At 42.9% G+C, this 22,138-nt stretch overlaps 1 protein-coding gene, 1 non-coding gene and 1 pseudogene across 2 annotated transcripts in view; 1 reads left to right on the top strand and 2 right to left on the bottom strand.

Moving 5' to 3' along the window:
- Window positions 1-1,060: 1,060 nt before the first annotated feature.
- CEP295 (centrosomal protein 295) overlaps window positions 1,061-22,138 on the bottom strand; it is a 50,429-nt gene continuing 29,351 nt past the window's right edge. Inside the window, exons 17-29 of the mRNA XM_066622393.1 lie at window positions 21,249-21,467; window positions 18,849-18,958; window positions 17,981-18,128; window positions 17,519-17,758; window positions 16,312-16,460; window positions 14,282-14,426; window positions 12,428-13,092; window positions 10,947-11,120; window positions 9,230-9,353; window positions 7,556-7,744; window positions 6,758-6,854; window positions 4,356-4,455; window positions 1,061-1,359 (exon numbers count right to left, since the gene is read on the bottom strand). Coding sequence (XP_066478490.1) covers window positions 1,321-1,359; window positions 4,356-4,455; window positions 6,758-6,854; window positions 7,556-7,744; window positions 9,230-9,353; window positions 10,947-11,120; window positions 12,428-13,092; window positions 14,282-14,426; window positions 16,312-16,460; window positions 17,519-17,758; window positions 17,981-18,128; window positions 18,849-18,958; window positions 21,249-21,467 — 2,399 coding nt within the window. The 3' untranslated portion in view covers window positions 1,061-1,320. The remainder of the gene's footprint in view (window positions 1,360-4,355; window positions 4,456-6,757; window positions 6,855-7,555; window positions 7,745-9,229; window positions 9,354-10,946; window positions 11,121-12,427; window positions 13,093-14,281; window positions 14,427-16,311; window positions 16,461-17,518; window positions 17,759-17,980; window positions 18,129-18,848; window positions 18,959-21,248; window positions 21,468-22,138) is intronic.
- LOC136646300 (5S ribosomal RNA) lies at window positions 8,851-8,969 on the top strand (annotated as a pseudogene).
- Window positions 18,401-18,488, bottom strand: LOC136647097 (small nucleolar RNA U2-19). Its single transcript, XR_010794261.1, has one exon. It is a non-coding gene; the product is annotated as a small nucleolar RNA U2-19 (small nucleolar RNA).

Here is a 22,138-nt window from a genome sequence, read left to right as displayed (position 1 = left end):
GCATGACACATGTAGATGTGATGGAGCAGTGTCGGCAACACAAGGACTTAAACTTCATTACTACAACTGGGAATAAATATACAACCCCATGTTACAGCTGTATAGCCCATAGAGATAAAAACCCACTTTATGCCACTCTGTGTCAAGGGTAAGACAGCAAAGCCTTCCCTCCACCCCCAAGGCCAGCATGGCTGAAGGCTACCTTTTAAAGATCTAGAAATGTGGACATACTAGGAGAGCTGGTATTTTAGACTTGCTAGGTGCTAGAGCAGCAATTTTCATCTTGTGGCATACTTGTCAAGGCACACCTTGCTGCCAGTGGGGGGTTCACATCCCCATTGACCCTACTAATGATCTCTCCCACAGTCTTGTGAACCACTAGTGTGATTGAAACCATAGCACAGTGGTTGAAAACAGCTGCACTAGAGGAAGGTTTAGAATGGAATTACAGTTGGGCCTTTTTCTCTGTGATAGCAGACACAAGGTACTAAAATGGTCAAGGGTCACTTTTTTTACAATTGCCAAGGTATGCCCATCAATGGCATAGGCTCACATCCCCCAGTGGTCCTAAGAAATGTCTCTTCCCCCCCCCCCCCCATACAGGAATCTGGATATGTAAAGCCAAGTCACTTTGAGGTCTTCAGCAATCCTTCTCGAAAGGCCTGCTGGAGCTCTCAGAAAGCCACTTAGGACAAGCAAACTGGAAGTAGCTTTCCCCTATATCAGTAGTGAGTCAGAGCCATAGGGTCACACTACTTGCCGAGGTCCACGCAAGTACAGAGCCAGTACTCCAAAGGCCAGTAGTGCCTGTTACTGCTGTGGTAACTTGCTTTTTGTTTCTGATACCTCCATGCAGATTCAGGAACCCTCTGGCTGAGTACTCAACCCACACCTGGCAAACCTATTGGGTGGAAGGCAGGGTATTAATGCAATGCTGTGGCCTCTTAACATGAACAGTACTGAAGAAGCTAATGTAAGGAAGGATGTCAGCTCCTATTATAGAAATGGCTTTAGTGCTAATGCCCATGATAACAAGAGGTAATCAAAAACTAAGCTCAAATTGATTGTTGCAGCAATGTAAACTAAAAAAGTTTATTAAAAAGGTCAAGAGTAGTAGTACATGCACTATATTAAAAAAAACTGTACAGTGCTTCTGGTTAAGTCATAATTGAAGCATACTAAAAGCAAAACAGGTTATACAACTGTGGTGAGTATACCATTATCCAGTAGTTTAAACAGAACAGTCTGTTTAATCTTCTAAAGTTGACTTCAGTACAGTTTATTCTGCCAAGAAGTTTTCTTCAGTTTTCAAGTGCTTTTTCAACATGTCTTTTTGGTTCGTAGCTTCTCCAGTGTTTTCTGTAGAGAGGGGCAGAAGGGCCATTCATAGCATCTGGACCATAAGGACCACAATTTGACAAGCTAATATATTTGACCCAAATTTCTACTTAGCAAAGAAATTTGCTTGCTAGCTAGTATTGAAAAAGACTTTGTCTACCCCCTTTCGGAATCTATTTCTTTCCTAAATATAGGTCATTTTGCTTGGGGTCTCAGGAACAGTTTGACACTTGTTGCATCTGCACTAATAGAGAGATCATCAAAGTGTTGATAAAAATGGAAAAATTCTATTCAATGTTGTGAATTTATTGGACAAAGGCAATAAAAGTGCAACATGTTGCACCAATCTCCTTAGCTGCTATGTGCCAAAGGAAAAAAAGATCTCTCTAATACAACCCTTCCTACTAAGGGGACCAAATAGGCTCATACCCACTTGGGTGAAGCAGCTGGAACACCATATCTGATCAGATACAACACTTCCCTGACTCCTGCTGGGCAAGGCCATGCCTTAAGTAGCTGGATCACAAACCATGCCAGCAACAAAAGTGTGCCTTGTAATCTCTGGAAGGGGTCCATACCACACTGTGCAGGGCATCTTCTGGTAGTTGGGAATGTCATACGTCATCGCTAACTTTCAGCCCAGCCTAGCTGCAAGCCTATACAGCTTAGTGGGAACAATGCTTGCTTCCAATTGCAACCTCCTCTGTGGCAAAGTTCTCGGACCACTTCTCACTATTGCACTGTAAGCAACACCACAGGTTTTCTCCCAATGCCTTTGTTGAGAAGAGTTCCATTGCCATTCCCTCTGATGCAAAACTAAATGTGGTTTATCAGTGAGATCAAGAAATCCTGGTCAGATCAAGGGAGGAAGAAAGTCTCAAAGGGCCTAGGCCTATGGGTTGGGATCCACCAGTGGATCGTGAGCTGATTGTTGGTGGGTTGCAAAACCTTTTTGAAACTTAAAAAAAAAACAAAAAAACCTTGCAAGTACCCTTGCCCAGTTTGTAGAAGAAAATAGCTAATATGAGGTAATCTTGATACCCCCAAATTAACATGTCACATTTTCCAATTTTCTCTAGTAACTGATGTGCCACATGTGAACCCAGTTTCAGCCCTTTGTCTGGCCTGGAAGTCCCAAATTGCACATCTTGCATCTTGTTCAGCTTTCTGGATACCCCGGAATGACTGAAGATTTGGGAGAACAGTCCTTGAACTGCATTTCTAGGAAAAATCTAGCAAATGTCTACACACGCATTCAAGATGCAAGGTTTCTAGCAAGAGCACAGAACCCTGAATATTATTAATTAATAATTTATTAATTATTATTAATGAATAAACTATTTATAGATCTCTTTTTGTCTAGTGGGTCACAATAGATTGTCATTTTAAAAAGTGATGCTAAAAAGTTTGGGAAGCACTGGCCTAAATACTTTTGGCAGTTAATCTTCCAACAGCCTCCTTAAGCATGCAGCACCTGTTTTTAGCCAACAGATGGCACAAAAGCATTTATTTTAAAACAATTCTAGGCAGTTTCTCTTTCCTATTAAGGCAACCTAAAGCAGTGTATGATAGGTAAAATACAGAACTACTAATTTTAAAAAGGCAAACTAAAACAAAACCGAAGAGTTGAAAAGCCAACACTAAATAACCCACCCCCAGTGCTGCCCATCACCCTCCACTAAAAGTTGAATGGAAAAGCTGGGGCTTAGGTTAGGGACCAGGAAGGAGGGAGGGAGCAGTCCACCAGGTTGGCACCATTATTGAGAGGACCCTGCTCCCGTACCACTAAAGGCAAGTGCACCCACAGCAAGGCCCGAAAGGAATGACCGAGTTTACAGAAAGTTATGTATGAGAGAAGGAGAGAAGTATCTCGGTCTCAAACCATTTAGACTGTAAAGATCATTACTAGTATTTTGAATTGAGTCTGGAAACAAACTGGTAGCTAAGATTGTTCACAAAGAACCAAGTTGATGGAGTCTCACCGAACAGTTCCAGTTAACAACTATGCAGCTGCATTTTACCCCAATTGATGTTTCTGAATGTTATGGGTAATACCATATACCAGTGGTTCTCACACATTTAGCACAAGGACCCACTTTTGAGAATAAGAATCTGTCAGGACCCACCAGAAGTGATGTCATGACTGGAAGTGACATCAAGCAGGAAAATTCGTAACAATTCTAGGCTGCAATCCTATCCACACTTACCCAGGAATAAGTCTCATTTACTAACATTGTTAAAAGTATATATAGAGTAGCTTGTTAAAAGTATAGGTCTGTAAACATTTCCCCAAATACAGTCACATACTATGGTAGCATCAAGTCTAATATACTAAAAATAAAATACTGAAATGAATGGGGACCCACCTGAAATTGGCTCGTGACCCACCTAGTGGGTCCCAACCCACAATTTGAGAAACACTGCCATATACAGTACTAGTACGTATATATTTCAATCAGGAGGTAACCAGAGCACAGATAACTATAGCTAGATCAGACCCCTCCAGGAAAGGCCATAGCTGGCAAAGCAGCTGAAACTGATTAAACAGAGAGTGCTTGGACCTCCAGGAGAAGGGGTCTGTTCTCATCCCAGGCCTCTGACATGAGATGTAGTTGTATTCTTCAGGTGGGGGCTACTCCAAGTCATCTGTCCAGGAGTCCCTATCAGAGAGATGTATCTGGGTCAGCAGTTAATGGACAAACATATACTGCAGTGGTTCTCAAACTCTCCCAGAGAGTTTGAGAGCCACTCAGTTCTTGCGTGGGCGGGCGGGGACGCAGCAGGGGCGGGGGGAAGGCAGCGGCACGATCCCCAGCAGGGGATAGAGGCCAGGGCCCACAAGCTGGGGTTGCCCCAGTTTGAAAAGCCCTGATATCCTGGGTTAGGAAAGCCCACTATAAGGGTCTGACAGCTCCAAGATAGCTGGTCTTGGGCTCCAGTGAAAGGAGCAACCCATCTAAGGCTGTCGTCCTCTACTGCAAAAGAATTTGCACAACATTATGTTGCAGGCACTTTACCTTCTGAAACTCCTTTGCCCTTTCCCGGTTTCTAGTGTAGGTTTCTTGTCTGTCTCTCTCTTTCTTTCTTACTTTCACTTCCGACAGATTATTATACAACCTGTAAAAAGACACTTCCGTTACTAGAGAACTGTACAAATGTGCCTGGCCAAACTAAGTAATTAGGCAACAGAACAGCAGTGGAGAATGTTAAGACTTGCTGTCAAAAGTTCCTTCTTTGAAATCGATGGTGTCCTCATATCAGATGGACCTCCCATTTGCTCCACTGGGTAGAGTTATACAAATTAGACTTGCCCACACCATCCTGTGGGAGACAGCCCCTTCCAGTTACAGGGTGTAATATAGCTAAGAGGAACACCCCCTCCCCATACACACAGATTACTGTAACTACAGGATCAAACTTTGTTCCTCACCCCAAACATCTAGTCCAGCTTTCTGTTCCCACAGTGGCCCACCAGCTGCCTCTGAGAAGCCTACAAGTAGGAGAGAGAGACATACTGCTTCCCCATTTCAGTAATTCAATAATACTGCTGCTGAAGTTGGAGGTAGTGTATAAGGCCAGAAGAGAGGCCAATCCCAGGATTTGTTTTGCCTACAAGCTGTAAGAGGTAGATATCCCCTCCTACAGTTCCTGATAATGAGAAAAATCCCTCAGGCAGAGGTAAACGTGTCTTACACTCAAAGGAAGGAACTTATCACAGTGTCCCCAATGTTCTTTTCTCTGTCAGTGGAGGATACCCAGTGGTGGTGAACTACCTGCTGGATCACCAGGCCCATAAAAGCTGTTTTTGCAGAAGGCCAACTGTTCAGTCTGAATAAGAAAGATAAGAGATGACCAAATGGCCACCCATCAAATATCTGACAAATGGCTAAATGCTACCAAGTGGCTGCACTGCAGGTAGGATAAGCTGTAATGCCCTTGGGAAGGGAAGATAATTGAGAAACAGACCCACAGTCTTATTTGACACGTATTCCCCAGCTAACATTCTTCCACCCTGCAGATGAAGGAGGACATGGTGCAGCGCTTTCCTGAAACAGGCACCCTGCAAAGTAGGACTGTAGCCCCTGGTGACTTTTTCTGAGGCATCTCCACTCTTTGCAGAAGATCCAGCTGCTGTCTTTTTCCTCCTCAAGAAGGAGCCTGCTGACTCTGGGCTTGTGCTCATGACCACCGTCTTATGCTGTGTTACTGTTAAAATCACAAGTGGAGTGAGAGCAGCAGTCTCTCCCCCCTTGCTTCTTTCTGCAAGCCCCTGTCTACCCAAGCCATCTCACCCAGGGGAAGAAGAGACCAATCTTCAGCAATACTAGTTCTGTGCATTGCAACAAGGCAGGGCCAGAACAGGGAATGGATACTTCCTACAGGATGGCATGGACAAGTGTAATTTGCACAGCCTGTCCAAATGGAGTAAGTGGAGGGCACAAGCCATGTAAGGATGTCCTACTCTATTGAAAGAGAATCAATGGTTATAAGAAGTAATATACACCGTAGGAAGCCTCTTGTGTGCGCTGATGAGGTATGAACTACCCATGAAATCATATTGGAAAGTTCACTAAAAAAGGTAAACCCAGAAGTTCAGCAGCAATGAAAAAGGGAAGTACAGAACTAAGAAATAAACTAATTGAAAAAATATAACAGAATGGTGTTTAAATCTAGTGTGCAACCACATCTCATGAAGGATCTTTTACAGCCATAAAAGGAAAGGAAGGGCAACTAAAAAGGAATGATGAGTTGGAGCATCTTCCCTTTGAGAGGACAGAAACTTTTGCCTGAGAAAAAAAGGCAACTTTTATTTTTCCTTTATTCTGGTACAAGGAAGGGTGGGGGAAGAGGCGTACTAGAATCTAAAGGAGGAGAATTCATGCAATGAAACTGACTGGCAATATATTTCAGACAAACAAAAAATAAGTGCTTCTCACACCACCTAATCTTCACTACCACAAGGTGAGAGCCACTTGGGTCAATTTTTAAAAAGACTAGGAAATTTATGAACACTGTTAGACATGCAGATAAGGTGAAGCCCCCCCTCCCCCCGCTTAGATAAAATGTGCCTACAAACTTCAGGTGCTGCGAAAAACAGGATTGCCACCATGCCTGTCTTCTGAATAATACATATTTTACTTTCATACATTCAGTGTTGCAATTTCCTTATTTTTCCCATTTTATAGATAGCAGAAACTGAACCAATGGCATTTTTAACAAGCTATTCTAAGTGAAACACAACTGGAGCTGCGCCTTGTATTTTCAAGAAAGCACAGATGATGTGGAAAAGTACAACATTCAGGACCACTGTTTCTGCAACCCCCTCCCCCCCATCTAGTCAACTCCTCCACAGTAAAATGCCACATATAAAACAGCATGACAGCCATGGAATTTCTGCTAAGCCAGGATGACACATTACCTTGTAGTACGCTGGTACATTTGTATTTCTGCTGTCTTCCTGTCATCTGCAGAGTGCACTTTTACTTCTTCTACTTTCTTCACGTTAATAGGCAGTCCTTGGATTTAAACACAGCAGATTAAATTTAAGCAGGTTCATAAGACCAGATTTAGCACACACCAGATTTAGAACACATTTTTCCTGGGACAAACTTTTTTCCCTATTCAATTGTACAGAAAAAAAGGAACACAAGTCACTACTATGATTCCACCACTACTTCTACATGCTGAGCCATGCACGTTCACCTGGTGCCTTCATTATTGTTTTTCAGGAGCTGGGCTAAGTCCTGTTTCTTTCAGGCTTTTAATTCTTCTTGTATTATTTTGGTCTTTCCAACCTTTTACGAACTGAATATTTGTTTTAGAATCTTAGGGTATAATTACTTTTTTTCCAGCTGCTGCTTATATTTGTCCTTTCATTGTTTTCATTAGCTTTAAAGATTGATAATTAGCTGCCTTGTGGCTTTTGCAAGAAGGTAGACAGACATTTATAAACAAACTCAGCAACAAGCAGCACAGTCCCTGAACGCTTTCATAAAAAGTGCATTATGCATCAAGTGACTATCTTAAATGAATTTCAGCAAGGATTCAGAAAGGCCAATGTCTTTTTATAAAGCAACTCCAAGCAAACAGTATTTTAAACTAGGAGCTACAGTCATTCCTATGACCCCCAAAAAAACATTCCAGTTAATTTCATTCCTTGTTGAGTGTCCCACACAACTCAATGGTTTTGATTTGTTTGGTTGCTAATGAAAGTTACCAGGAGGTGGCAAGTTCTCTTTTAGTTTATAAAGCTGCTTTTTTTTCTGTTGAGATGCCCTAGCATTAGGCTCTTCAATGCATCGCTCTCTACTTTTGAGTTTCTCCAGTCTTTTAGAGGATCTCTCAATGAAGTCTTTCTTCCGCTTCAGAAATGATTCTTGCAAGCTCTCAGGATCAGATGTGAATTCTGTTGGCGGAGTGGGGTGGGGAGCGAGAAAGAAGTCTGGTTTATAACTAGTATTTATAATTCTGATTTATAACTATGTTAGAAATGTTTTCCTTAAAAAAAAAAAAACCTTTTGTGTCACATTTATGAAGACAGATGTTTTCATCAGCCAAGTGCTTTCAAAGTGACAAAATAGCAAATGGTAAAACATGCTGGATTTACGATCAGGGGACAACACTACATTGCCCCAAATCTGCTTGCAAACACTGACCCTTGGCCAAGGCGGTGGGAATAGGGAAACCAAGAGTGTGACATCCAGAGTAATGCTTTGATGAATGGAAACATCCTCCATGAATGTAAGGGTCTTTGCATGAACAGAACAATCCTCCCCCAGGTGCAGCCTGTGCTATTCTGGACGTGACTCAATGCTGCTAAAAAGATTGGGGATGAAAATAGTTTGGCGTATCCTGGAACACGGGCCTCATCTTGTTTATTGAGGAAGGTATGAAATATGCACTCACAGAAGTCTGGAAACTTTTTAGAAGACAATGAATAAAGGCATTCCTATGGTTTTGTGGCCTGTACAGGAATGAAGACATTTCAAACAGCAGGGGTTAAATCTATAATAAGATCTTCATTACACTGGGTTTTATTCTAATAAAGTAAATCCTGACTAAGCACTACTGAGATCAATGGAACAAGTTTGTTGTGGCCAATTTAAATCCCTTTGATTTCAATGGAAATTGAGATCTCCTTTGGGTGCAGCCCACAGTCTCAGGTAAGTCATTTTGCTATTTGAATATCTGCACTTGAATACAGCTATTTGTTTGCTATGGTGTATTAGCATTAGAACAGTGGTTCCCACTGGGAACCCATTTTTTAAAAATACTCTTACCAGGACCTACCTAGATTTACTAGGTTTTTTAAAAAGGAGATCTAGAACAAAATAATTTTATTTATTTCTAAGCAATAATCACCAGAAGACATCAAACATTTATGCAAATTTCAGCTCACCTCCTTGCAGGGCAATTAGCAGCAGTCTTGCAAACAGGAGCTGAGCTCTTTTGCAGGGTAATTATCGACTACAGTATCTGATTTTTGAATAGCTTCAAGACTGGAGGCAATTAGTTATCTGATCTTTTACCCTGCACATGCCTGATCTTGTCTGATCTCGGAAGCTAAGCAGGGTCAGGCCTGGTTAGTACTTGGATGGGAGACCGCCTGGGAATACCGGGTGCTGTAGGCTTCTACCATAGTCTTTCCATGCCTGATCTCGTCTGATCTCAGAAGCTAAGCAGGGTCAGGCCTGGTTAGTACTTGGATGGGAGACCACCTGGGAATACCGGGTGCTGTAGGCTTATACCATAGTCTTTCGAGACTGAAGGTTGCCAACCAACCACCACCCTTTGGCAACCCACCCCAAAAAATCAGGTTGCGACCCACAGTTTGGAAACCAATGTATTCTGTTTAGCTCTTGTGCTAGTTCTGAAGTTATTGCATACGTACCTGTTGGTTTGTGTTTTTGAGTCAAAGAACCCTCTTTGGGGCTTTGAGCTACTGAGGGATCATTGTCAGGGTCAATGGAAGTGGTATCATCCACTTCTAAATGTAAAGGTAAAAATTCTCCACTCTGTTGGAAAAAAAATAATTAGCTATAATAAATAACTTGCTGGCTGTACACTTCAAGCTTATGCATTATATATGTGCATTATATATGTGCCTCTAATAAAACTGCATCATCTTTAGTATACAGGTTGAGTCTCATTATTCTCATGGGTTCTGTTACCAGAACAGATGACAAAAATGCACTAAAGCAAATCAATATAAAAAACGAAGTTTCTTTCCTCTGATGATTTAAAAACAGCCTTGCTGACCTTTGTGATGTAAGATAAGAGTCCTTAAGATGACAATCCATCAAACAGTCCTCCTCCAAGCACTTAGAAAGGCGTTTCACTCAGCACCTCCCTTCACCAATGCAAAGTGATGTGCTCAGAGGGAAGGGAGCTGTCGCCTCGCAAGAGAAGGATTGATGAATTGTCAGCCAGCTGCCCCCCCCATTAATGAGGCGAGTCCTTGTTAAAGGACTGTTCAGTTTTTTAAACTGATTTTAAAGGGATGCATTTTTCCCCTTCTCCAGGGATCAACACATTCCTTCTCACTTGCAGTGGCCATTCATGTTGAGTCAAATCCGTGTATAAAAAATCCTTGTATAACAAGGTTGGACCTGTCTGTGCAAGAGGAAAGAGCCATAGATAATGTTCCTTGTTAACTGGGATGTCACATCTTAATGAGAAAACCTTTAGTGCATTGATGCACCACTTCTCAGCACAGCTTTACTTCAAAAACATGCAGAGCAGCCTCAGCAGAGAGCTTTCCAGTGGCTTGCCCATAGGTAGTAGTAATCTCACAACATGTATTGTCTTATTAGCATTCTAGGCAACGTATTGCTTTCTGAAACGGAAAAGTTTAGGAAACTGTGCGACGGGTGTCTTGCGGAAGCCAAGATACAAAAGCACAGACGGGTTGAATGCTTCTCTCCACAAACATCAAGATTAGGTCTATGAGAATCACTGCTCGTCCTCTTGGTCCAACATCAACATCCGATTTGGGAGGAATTGGTGCTTTGTAATAACATTTTCCAAAAGCAGCTCTAGGAAAGGCTAGAAATACCCTGTTCACCTCTAGCACAGGTACTGGAATTTATGGTCTAACTCACTGCTCTTTCCACTGAGCAGCAGGGTGCACGCTTATGACTATGTGGAAGGACAGGCATAAGGAAATGAGTACCTTCACCTTCCCCAACAGATGGAGGTCCGAGAAGGCAAAGTATGTTTAGAAAGGGGTGAGAAGGGGCTAAACTGTTTTAATTTTCAAGTTGTTCTTCAGGATAAGCACTCTACTTCATGTAATGGCCCAGCAGAAATTTTATTAAGCCAAACACCATTCTCTGGCACCCACTATCTAAATTACTTTTCAGAAGTGAATTCTGCCTTAATAGGCATATCAGGTCATGGCAGAAGAGATACTAGGAAAGCAACATACATTTCTATTGCCTTTTAAAGTTCAGTTTTGACAAATGTGGTCTAGACTAACTAAAGATTGTCAAAACCATTTGCAAAGTTTCACAGTCTATCACTTTTTAAAATTACAAATAAAAAAACGAATCAATCTTACTAACATAAAATGCGTTCTTTTGGAAAATAAACAGATCGAGAAGTTTTACCTTAGGACAGCATTTAATTTCACAATGATCCCTGTAGGGCAGGTTTTCATTTTGTTCCTTTTTGCAATCTCCTTGACTAAAGAGCTCCAAATCGGATTCTACAGTGCTTATGTCACTGGAGCTTATTAGAGTCAATTCGGGTTCTTCCATAATGCCTTGCCCTGTCTGCGTCTCCTAGGAAGTAAAATACAGGGTGCAACATCAGCATTTGAAAGAAAAATACTGTATATTTAAGTTAACAGCAATATTTGTTCATCAGTGTAAAGGATAGTTGGATGTACAGAAAGCATTTGTTCCCCATTTGAGTGGAGGAAGATAATAACTCACAACAATTGCTATCAGTTGTGCCTGGACACACTGTAACCAACTAAAGCTAAAGAAAGTGAGGTATTTTGCTGTATTAACATTATAAATTTGGGCTTATGTGATTCGGGTTCTGATCTTCCGAAACTGTAATAACCTTCTTAGCAAATTGGACGGTGAAGATATAACAATGGAGAAAAAACATCATCACCCTATATTTATTGATCTAATTTATTCCAAGGACAATATTCTAATTTAAACCCTTTTGAAATTGAACACACACACCCTGAAACAACATTTTAGGAAAAGTTCACAGCTTACCTAAAGGGCCATTGTACAAATTCTTCCCTACAGCCCCTGGAATGAATTCTGATTTTAAAGCTGAAACAGCCTTTGGCTTTGCTAATAAATGTTTATTCTCTTGACTAATTAGCCTAAACATGCTTCCTGCAAGCCTTCAGGGGATTCAGGCACCAGGAAACTATTAAGATTCTAATGATTAGTGTAAATATTAATGTGCAATGAGGAATAGGGCAAATAAGAGATTGGAAACTGTTTAGCACAGAAGGAAGTTTACCTAAGAACCCAGGAGTCACTACAAAACAACTGCATGCAATGAACATTTGCACAAACCTAATGAATACTTGACAGTATCTTTGACACTGCAAGAAACCATCCATTACAGGGTACAAGCCATGATGTGTATGCGCAACCTCCTGATTTTAGAAATGGGTTATGTCAGAATGCCAGATGCAAGGGAGGGCACCAGGATGAGGTCTCTTGTTATCTGGTGTGCTCCCTGGGGCATTTGGTGGGCCGCTGTGAGATACAGGAAGCTGGACTAGATGGGCCTATGGCCTGATCCAGTGGGGCTGTTCTTATGTTCTTAATCGTATCTTCACCTTTATCTCCATGTCCACAAAGTCTTACAATTGAAGCCCCCAAATAAAACTGCAGAGATACCACAGATGGTGTTTTAAAAGTTTTGTAGGTAAGGTGTGTGTTCTTCACTGTCCGTCTGGGATCTAGCTCTATTTCTTATATCTATCAAGAAACTTAAAAGGCATGATTTTAACAGATACAGACCATAACGTTTTCTAATAGCTACAAAGACCATGTCCAAATAATTAACCCGCACCGCCCGCCCAGCATGCAGTTTTTTCTTTTAGTTCACTCACCCAGACTGGTATGCTGCTTTGTGACACAAATGAGCCTGAGCTTTGAGCCTGCCTGCTATTCAGATGTGGTTGTTGCCATGTATCTGGCACACAGTCATTCTGCTGTCCAGAATTCTTCCCAGGACTGATGGAGACCTCAGGGTTCAACTCTTGAGGTAAACACATTGTGTCTGTTCCCAGAAAACTCTTTTCTTCCACAGTATGTAAAGTACACCGAGAGAGGTCAAGTTCTAGATCATCACTTGCAGTCATATTTTCAGTAACCATTTCACAATTTTGGTCAGCTGATGCAACAGGTAACTCAACAAAGCAGAGGTTCTGTTCAGATGCCATATTCTCCTTCACTGAACATCTAATTTCAAGAACATTTTTCATTGCACCATAATCTGGAAGCAGCTGATAAAATGATCCTTGATCTTCTACTGGACTCAGACTTGGACTACGAAAATGTTCAATAGGAGAATGGGTGCTGATGTTCGCCTCATCTCTTTCCAAGGCCCTGCGTTCCAGGGTGTCAGGTGAAATACGAGTATCAGTCTCAACAGACTCTCTTGTTTCAAGGTTTTGTTCAGGCACCACACTAAAGTTTCCTGGTTCATCAGCACTTTGGCTAAAGTCACTTAAGATAGATTCAACAGGTAGGGGTTGAAAAAAGTCTTCAGTCTCTAATTTAAAAAAATCAGTGTTAGAAAACCCTGTTTCTGGAAACACTCAGGTTAATGCAACCTTGAATTTCAGTAAGAAAACACACCAAGGTATGGCATTTACTCCACTGCCAAACTATCACATTCATTTATTAAACACAAAACTGAGGAAGCCGATCCGTATGGTAGGATGCTGTTGCTGAATGCCAACATGGAAAACATGGAATCACTGGGAAAGCTATAATAACTAATTCATTAATGACAGAAACATTAGAAACTTTTACCATTGTTATATCTTCACCATCCTACTTGCTGAGAAAATTATTACAGTTTCAGATCACAACCTGAATTCCATAAACCCAAATTTATAATGTTAATACAGCAATGTACCTCACATAATGCTGCTTTCTTTAGCTCTAGTTCAGTGGTTCTCACACTGGTGGGTCACAACCCACCAGTTCGTGTAATGCTTCCCCATCCCTTTAAGGGGCAGGGGAAGGGGAGGGAGGCAGCAACGCGATCCCCAGAATCGCTTCACTAAGGGGGGTGCTTTGAACTTACTTCAAGAAGGCAGGGCTGCAGCAGGTGCAGGGAGCCCTGCGCAGCACTCCCCAAGTCTTGAAACGTTCACTAAAAGCCGGCACAAAGCACTTCCGTTTTGCAGGAGGTGCTTTGCGCCCGCTTTTAGTGAATGTTCCAAGCCTCGGGGAACGCTGTGCAGGTTTCCCCGCACCTCCTGCAGCCTGCTGCACTCTGCCTTCAAGAAGGTAGCCACTCCCTGCAACGCACCCCCTCACCCCCCTTAGCGACGCGATCCTAGGGATTGCGTCGCTGCCCTAGCCCCTCCCCCACAAGAACTTACTGAGGGAGTAAAGCTCCCTCAAAGTTTGAGAACCTCTGCTCTAGTTGGTTACAGTACTCTTAGCCCAGGCACGATTGACAGCAATTGTGGCCAATGGGAGCAGTGCATTCTGCAAGCAAGGGGGCCAATCAGCACAGCTGCCCTGTTTTACCTCTAACAATATCTCCTATAGCTCTGTTTTGCATAGCACATGACTTTCCAGCAATGTACCCCTGTTATGGGTAGTATAACTAAAAAACTAGGGTAGTCCCACTCTAAAGAACCCCAAAATTTCCAGAAGGAGATATCTATAACACACACACACACACAGGTTACCTTTCCTCATTCAACTCCTAATCAGCTAATTACCTTGGATTTGCTCTCTTGTCTCTTTTCCAATCTGCTCCATTTGCAGAGGATTGCTCAGGTTTTCTGCATTGAGGAAAGACTGTCTATTCCTTTTTCCTTCTGAACTAGATGCTGATAATTCATGATTCTTAGACAAATCTGAACTCTAGGAACAGAACATATAGAGAAAAAAATTAAGAGGAAATTATGAAAGTTTTAACTGAGACTTTTAGCTGGACTTTCAAATTCTTTCTGTGAAATGGCAAGTTACACCTATGCATGAACAAAACTAGTTACATTAATTTCAATCCACCTGCTGAAGTGTAGAATTTTGCATGCTGAAGTAAGAATTTAAACCCAAGATTTACTGGATAGCCCTTGGATGCTAGAATCATTGTGCAAGTGTCTCCACACTTCAGTTTGAGATGTGGTCAGTGCTACCATCACTGATTTCCTGTCAGTAGGTCAGGAAACGGAAATTCTGGACAGGCACTTGCTTATCCCACCACAGGTCCAATTAGTTTATTACCAGAAGGCCTCCTTTCTTCTCCACTCAACAGACTGCCTGTAAGGTCCCAGGTGCATAAGAACATAAGAACAGCCCCACTGGATCAGGCCATAGACCCACCTAGTCCAGCTTCCTGTATCTCACAGCGGCCCACCAAATGCCCCAGGGAACACACCAGATAACGAGACCTCATCCTGGTGCCCCCCCTTGCATCTGGCATTCTGACATAGCCCATTTCTAAAATCAGGTACAGCATGGTACAGCATACCCAACTCCAGGTCCTAACTGCAGGACCTCCTCCTGTGGTGGGTTGGCAAGCAAGGCAGACTTACAAGAGAAGACATAATCTTCCTTGGGGATCCTTCTTGCAAGAACCAGACAACACTCTTAGCCTTCTTCCTCCATTTTTTGAACTGCTTCAACGCTATTAGTATAATATATGTAAAGCGCAGGGATGGGCAAATCCAGCACAGCTTGACTCAAGTCGAGTCACAAGTCTCTGTCCCCCTGTGACTCAACTCAAAAACAAGTCCTAAGGGGCAGACTTTCTAAGTCATTCAGAGCATTTTGGCAACTCAAAAAAGACTTGAGTTTCCCTCACAAGTCTTTCCCTTTATAAAGCCAGCCACGGCTTCGCAAAAAAAAAAAAACAGCTGTTGCCAGGGTGTGTGCGTGTATGTCACTTTAAACACTCCCCTGCTATCCTTATCACATCTGTAAAGAAGATGGGAGGGGGTGGGAATGCGTGAGAGCGGGAACAAAAGTGGCAACAGGGTCACACGCAGCAGCTGGGAGGCTTACCAGTATGACCGAATCCTCTGCAGCTCCACTCAGTAGTCCCATTTGTGCAGGTTCTTCATTGAGGCTTCCTCCTCCCAAGTAACAATGAAGCCCACAGGAGCCATGCAGTTGGAAAGCATGATTGCTATGAACTGCTTCCACACCTACTTTCTCCCCCTCTCTGGTAGTCCAGCCAATTCTAAGGCAAGAACCCCCTGGGCTCCTCCTCCTGCCCTACCTGAAACAAATCAGACTGCCCACCCTTTGACCAATGACCATCGTTCCTTCAGAGATGGACAAGAGAGCCTGCTCCTGCCTCCTCCACCCCCACTTGATGTACAAACACCCTTCCCTGCCTCTTGGCTGGAACTTCCCTGCTGCTTGCCCAGTCTGAAAGATGGTCCTATGACCTCTTTCATGCCACAAAAAAGCAAGCAAGTACACCCAGACACAGAATCGAGTCTGCATGCGTGTGGACCAAGTGCCGAGTCAGTGGCCTCAAATTCGAGCCAGTGTTCAAGTCATCGACACAGGTGACTGGAGTCTGCATGAGTCAGCAAAAAATCTGTATTTTTGCAACTTGGGACTTGAGTCACTTGACTCGAGTTTCCATTTCTGGTAAAGGGCTGTACACACTAAGCTGCTTTTATGAAGAAAAACAAGTTGCCCTAAATTGCTGTTTAGGCTCTACACACATCTTGGCTCTACACACATTTCTAAGCTTAAAACCATAAAACAATGATTTCTTTTCATTTTAAAATACCTTGCTAAAGTCTTTGGCATCATGAAATATCCTAGACAGAGGTGAGATGGTAACAAAGCCAAGATTTTTTTCCGAAACCTGAGAAAGCTCATGATGGAAGTTAGGAAAATTTTCCTCAGTATTAGCACTATCAAGTCCAAATGATGGATCTAGGAAAAGTTTAAAGAGAATTTTGACAAGTGTAATAAAAACAACACACACAGAGTATACTTACTGGCCTTAGAACATTTTCTACACTGTTAACGTATAACTAAAAGCTCTTTCAAAGCTTTCAGTTGTTGTTGTCCTGAAAGGTCACCGCAAGGACAAGCTTCATTCAATTCAAAATGGTTTGAACAGCAAGGACTACGATTTAAAAGGCTGCATAAATGAGCTGCTGCACTGTTGACCAACAGCAAGGCCTACAGTATGAAGTTTTGACACTGTGTTAGCTACCCACACACCTTCACAGCAAGCAACCACAGCAATCTAAATGTGCTTTGTACTATGGCATCCCCATAGATCAGGGGTATCCAAAGATTTTGGCCAGAGGGCCACATCATCTCTCTGACACCCTGCTGGGGGCCAGGAAAAAATAATCAATTTACATTTTAAATTTGAATAAATTTGCATAAATGAATATATTAGAGATGGAGCTTATATGAGTGAATGAAGGTCTTGCAATAGCTCAAGGTCTATAAAAGGCTTTGCACAAAGCAAGGCCGGCCTTTTCTTCACTATCACTGCTGCATCACAGACATGAAACAGCAAACAGTGGAGGGAACCCTTGTCCTACAGCTCACATGAGAGGTCAAACAATTGCCCTCATGCTGAGAGCAGTTGCGTCAGGCCAGTGTGGGCTCCAGCAAGTCTCCGGAGGGCCAGAGGCTCATTGGAGACTGGGGGCTACCCACGGGCTGCATTCGGAGTCTGAGTGCTGCAAATGGCCCCCAGGTTGAGGTTTGGGCACCCCTGCCATAGATCATAACAATTACCTTCCTCACTCTTTGCCACTACAACCTCAGTGTCATGCTATACAAGCACTCTCTCCAGGCACTGCCCCAATGTCAGAGGAACCAGATCAGTATTTTAGCCCTTTAGCCAGAGACAAAATATTGTATTCCTTGGCACACATACAAGCCAGGATACAAAATTTAGTTTAACAGATACAAAGTTAAAAAATAGATATATTTTTGAAATTTGTTATTCTCAACTTTTAAAATGTTACCTTGAGAAGATACGTTGCTTAGTGATGACCAGCTGAAATCTCTTGTGTATTTGTCTATGAGCTGCTGAAATTTACTTCTGCTAGAATGCACTGTTTCTCCAAAAGATGGGAAAGAATCAGGAGCTTCTGAAGGTTCATCCTGCTTAGATAGTTGAGATACAGAAGAATCCCAAGTATGGTTTGCTTTTTCTTCTGTAGGACAGCCAGGATGCCTAGGTTGATCTTGAGCTGAACACATCCCTGCAAGATACACCACAAATGACACCCAACTCTGTGTAAAAAAAAATCTACTAAAATCCTGAAAATAAATGCTTCCAGACAACTCAAAGTTGTGCAACTACTTGTAAATTACACATTTGAAGTACTGTGCTGTGGGGGAGCATTAGACTAGAGACAAACACACCAAGAATATACAAAATACATCATCAGCTCATCACCTTTTCAACTTGAAAGAAAATTTACCTGTACTGGCAAAGCTTCTGCCTGGATTGTCACTACTTATAAAGCTGTCAGTAGAAATAGTAAATGAAGATAAATAGCTGCAGGCTGCCTCTTGGTTAGAAGCTGGTGAACTTAATGAAGCAGGGGACCATGGTGCAGTAAGTGCAACCTACGGCAAGAATACATACACAGATAATATTAGGATTAAAAATTCCATGAACCTAGGTGTTTCTGGTTACAACACACTTCATTCTGAGCTCAGATCAAGTGTAGAAACCTCCATGTATTCAACTGTCAGGTTCCAATGTCAAGTTCATCATTGCTCAGCACGGTCTCACTCACTCGCTTTTTCTCACTCTCACTTCACACACACACACATATCCCACTCATCTCCTGCCATTCATACATCACAAACTGTCATACGCTCATTCAGATATTGCTTCCCAGAACAGTATGTAGATCATGCACCACACTGACCATATAGATGGTCTTTTTGGTGCTCAGATTTGGCTAGTTTTCATCATTGAGCCACTAATTAACAGGCTCTCAGAGGGATAGGAAAGCAACACAAGAAAGCCACTGTGACATTATAATATAGAAGTTTAAAACACTGGAGTTATCATATGTGGGACTATGAGAAATAACATGCCCCATTTTTTTCAAGTAATCCGTTATTGGACCGGGACAATTGTATTAATTTTGGATGAGGGAGAGAAACTACAAAGTTATTCTCAAGGTATCACTCCATTCATAGTTTTACAAAGTGCTAGAATTCACATGCTTATTAGTCAATGCTGCATTCCATTAAAATTTGGAAACCAAAAGAAAGAAAAATTGGTTTGTTTAAAATGAAATCTACCGAACATCTTAATGCACCAATGTGACTAACCATACTATTTGGTCTAAATGATGGAACGAAATCCATAGCTATTCTCCTTCCAAGATCCACAGAAGTGCTTGGTAAATGTTGATCCATAACAGTAGGGTCTTTGAGGTGAACTGAATGCAAAAGATTAATAAAAGCAGAGTTACTCAGGGTAGAAGACAATGAGCAAGCTTTCTGCACCCAAACGCAAGTGTTAGATTGCAAAAACAGAGTCCCTTGTGCTGGCCCAGGAGGGTTGCAAACATGCTATAAAGCATGTTTGCACCTCCCTGGGAGTCGGCAAAAGGCTGACACAAGCCTCCACGCCAATTGAGGCACCAACCCTTGTGTCGGCCTAGCTGGGCCAACACAAGGTTCTGGGGTGGGCGGGGAGGAGAAGGAAGAGAGGGACAGGGGAGGGTGGGTGGTGTGTGGCCCAGGGGTGGGCAGGTGGTGAGCTGGAGGTAGGGCTGGGATCCAGCAGTTGGGCTGGGATCCATAGGGCTGGGATACATCCAGTTATGCTGGATCCCAACCCGTTCCCAGGGAGGTCGGAGCAGCTTCAAGCTGCTCCGCTCTCCTCGGACTTGTGCCACCTCAGGAGGTGGTGCAAGTTTGAGGAGACCCATAGGGTCCAGGGTGCCTTACCCAGGGGTAAGGGGGAAAGTTTCCCCTTGTCTCTGGCTGAGCCAATTCTTGGCCCTATCCTGTGCTGGATACTGTGTAAGCCTCTTGACCTGCCTGTTCCAGCACAGGATAGGATTGCTCCCTTAATCTGTTACTCCATAAGTCTTCTGTCTAGGTTTACATCTATAGAAGAGTACATGCTCTACACTTATCTCAGACTGCAAACGTCACTCAGATATGAAGACCAAATTCATCACCAGGTGTGAAATTAGTCTGTTTGGAAACGCCAGCTGTTCCTCTATAGAAAAGAGTACTTTCAATTTCATATAATGGGCCAAATTGTTCATGGTGCCTGCTGAGGGCCGGAAGTGACATCACTAGGCAGATGATGGCCAAAAATAAGCACTTTGTTCTCACACAGAAACTCATTAGCTGCAAATGACAGAAAATGTGCAAATCTTGTTCATAATTTCAAGATATGAGAGAGCCCAATTACCACATTGGGAAAACTCAACTATAATGGGGGGTATAGAGAAATTGCTTCCGGGAGCCACATCTGGCCTGTGGGCCTTATGTTCCAGTATCAAAGTATGAACACAGCTGTTATCTAAAAAGCTTGGAAGAGAAAGTCTTTCACCAAATAGTACATTATGTGTAGTCACTCTGTCTTATGGTGACAACTCAAGGTTAGCTTTGACCTAGAGAGTCCTAAATGGCTTTGGCCCAATAAACCTCCATTTTTATGTATGCCACCCTTGCACCAAGTTAATGCATGATTACACAGAAAGATATTACTGGAGGCAACCTCACAATTCTAGACTTGCCTACCTGGGGAACCAAGCACTGCAATCAAGCCAGTTCTCTGTACCAAGAACTGTGCAGCAAGGGTAACCTATACTCCCAACCTGAACATTGTTATCTCCTTCACTCATGGATCTGTCTGGGAGAGCGGATGCTTCTGGGGAGGGCTTGCCCTTTGCGTCACTGCCGAGGCCAGGACAACCAGAATCGAAGTAGACATTAGGTTTAAGGGCGAGAGGCCTGTTCCCTTATTGCAGGGCTTTTCAAACTGGGGCACGTGATGCCCCAGCCTGTGGGCCCTGGCCCCTGCCCCCTTAAGGGGCGGGGGCAGCCTGGAGGCACGGAGGAGGCAGCGGCGCGTTCCCCAGGATTGTGCCACTCAGGGGGGCTGCAGGGGCTACATGCTGCAGCCTCCGGGGGGTGCGGGGAGCCCGGCGCGACCTGCAGCAGGGCTCCCCGCAGCAGTGAAAGTAGATGCAGAGCGACTGCTCTCCACTTCCGCTTTAGTGAAGGCTGCAGAGGCTTCGGTACGTGTACCCAAACCCCTGCAGTCCCCCTGAGCGGCGCGATCCTGGGGATCGCACCGCTGCCTTCCCCCACCCCTGCTGCCTCCCCCCTCCCACCCATGCAAGAATTTAGTGGCTCTCAAACTCTCCCAGAGAGTTTGAGAACCACTGCCTTATTGTAAGGTGGGATATCTACAAGTGGAATCCCAATCCAGTTGTGATTGTTTACAAACATTTATAAGCTGCCTTGGACCTAAGTACTGGGGGAAAAACAGACTTAATGTGCAGCAACAGAGAACTTCTTCACGTTAGCTATCAATGGCCAATATTTCAGCAGACTGGACATTTCTAAACACAATAATGTTTATGGTATTTTATTGATTATACTTTTATCCTGCCTTCTTCCAAGAATGATACTCAAGGTAGCAATCAGAGGCTTACCAAGTGGCCTCCCATTAGCTTCAGCAAAGCTGCCCATTCATGTGCTCACCTTCCTCTCGCAAGCCACCAGCATCCATCAACAACTTCTCATACCATGATTCACTCAACTGGCTTATCAGACTTTCACTAGAACTCTGTTCTTTGGCATCAGGAGCAATCCCCACTATATCCGGTTCTTCATGGAGAGAGTCAGTGGGATGTCTGCTGGACTGCATCTCACTAACATCCGAAGTGAGAAAAGTGTCTCCAGCAAAAGATTCTGTGTAACCTGAAATTATTAGCTGCTAGTTACCAAAAGGAGACACTTGTTTTAGCAAGATGCAAATAATATTTAGATAGTAGTTTAAAAATTTAAGATGCAGTTTCTAGTGGAAATAAGATATCTACTTACTGAAGATTAGAAAAGTGATAGTAATACCCACAAAGCCTGTCAGGAGAGAGCATCACTTGAATAAACCTACTTTCAGGGATATCTTTTCTTTGTTCTCTCTTTTAAGAAGACATTTTACAGAAGTGACTTTTCACAGAAGTGAGAATGCTTAAGGTCTCCCCCCAAACATTTTGTAAATTTTAGATTTTTAAGACAGTGGTTCCCAAACTGCGCGTTGGAACCCACCACTGGGTTGTGACTCGATTTTTGGTGGGTTGCTCAACTGACAAGCTGATAGCTCAAAAGGAAAATGGATCAAGACCTATGGAAAGCGAAACTGAGTCACGTGTACGATTTCTTGCAAGTAAGTAACCGTGCCTTGGCTCTTATGAAAGGCCAGGTGGAATGCAAGGTCACCAGAACAGTCCTGACAAAGTGCTGGTTAAGTGAAATTTTTCTGTAGTCTTAGTCTTGTAAAACAAGATAGTTCTACAAGTTCTCATAGAATTAAAAGTAGACCCTGCTGCTAAAATTCTCGTAATAGAATTAAAAGTAGACCCTGCTGCTAA

Source organism: Tiliqua scincoides, chromosome 3, assembly GCF_035046505.1.
Source record: "Tiliqua scincoides isolate rTilSci1 chromosome 3, rTilSci1.hap2, whole genome shotgun sequence".
In the NCBI taxonomy this organism is placed as follows: domain Eukaryota; kingdom Metazoa; phylum Chordata; class Lepidosauria; order Squamata; family Scincidae; genus Tiliqua; species Tiliqua scincoides.
This window is presented reverse-complemented; position numbering and strand designations above follow the sequence as displayed.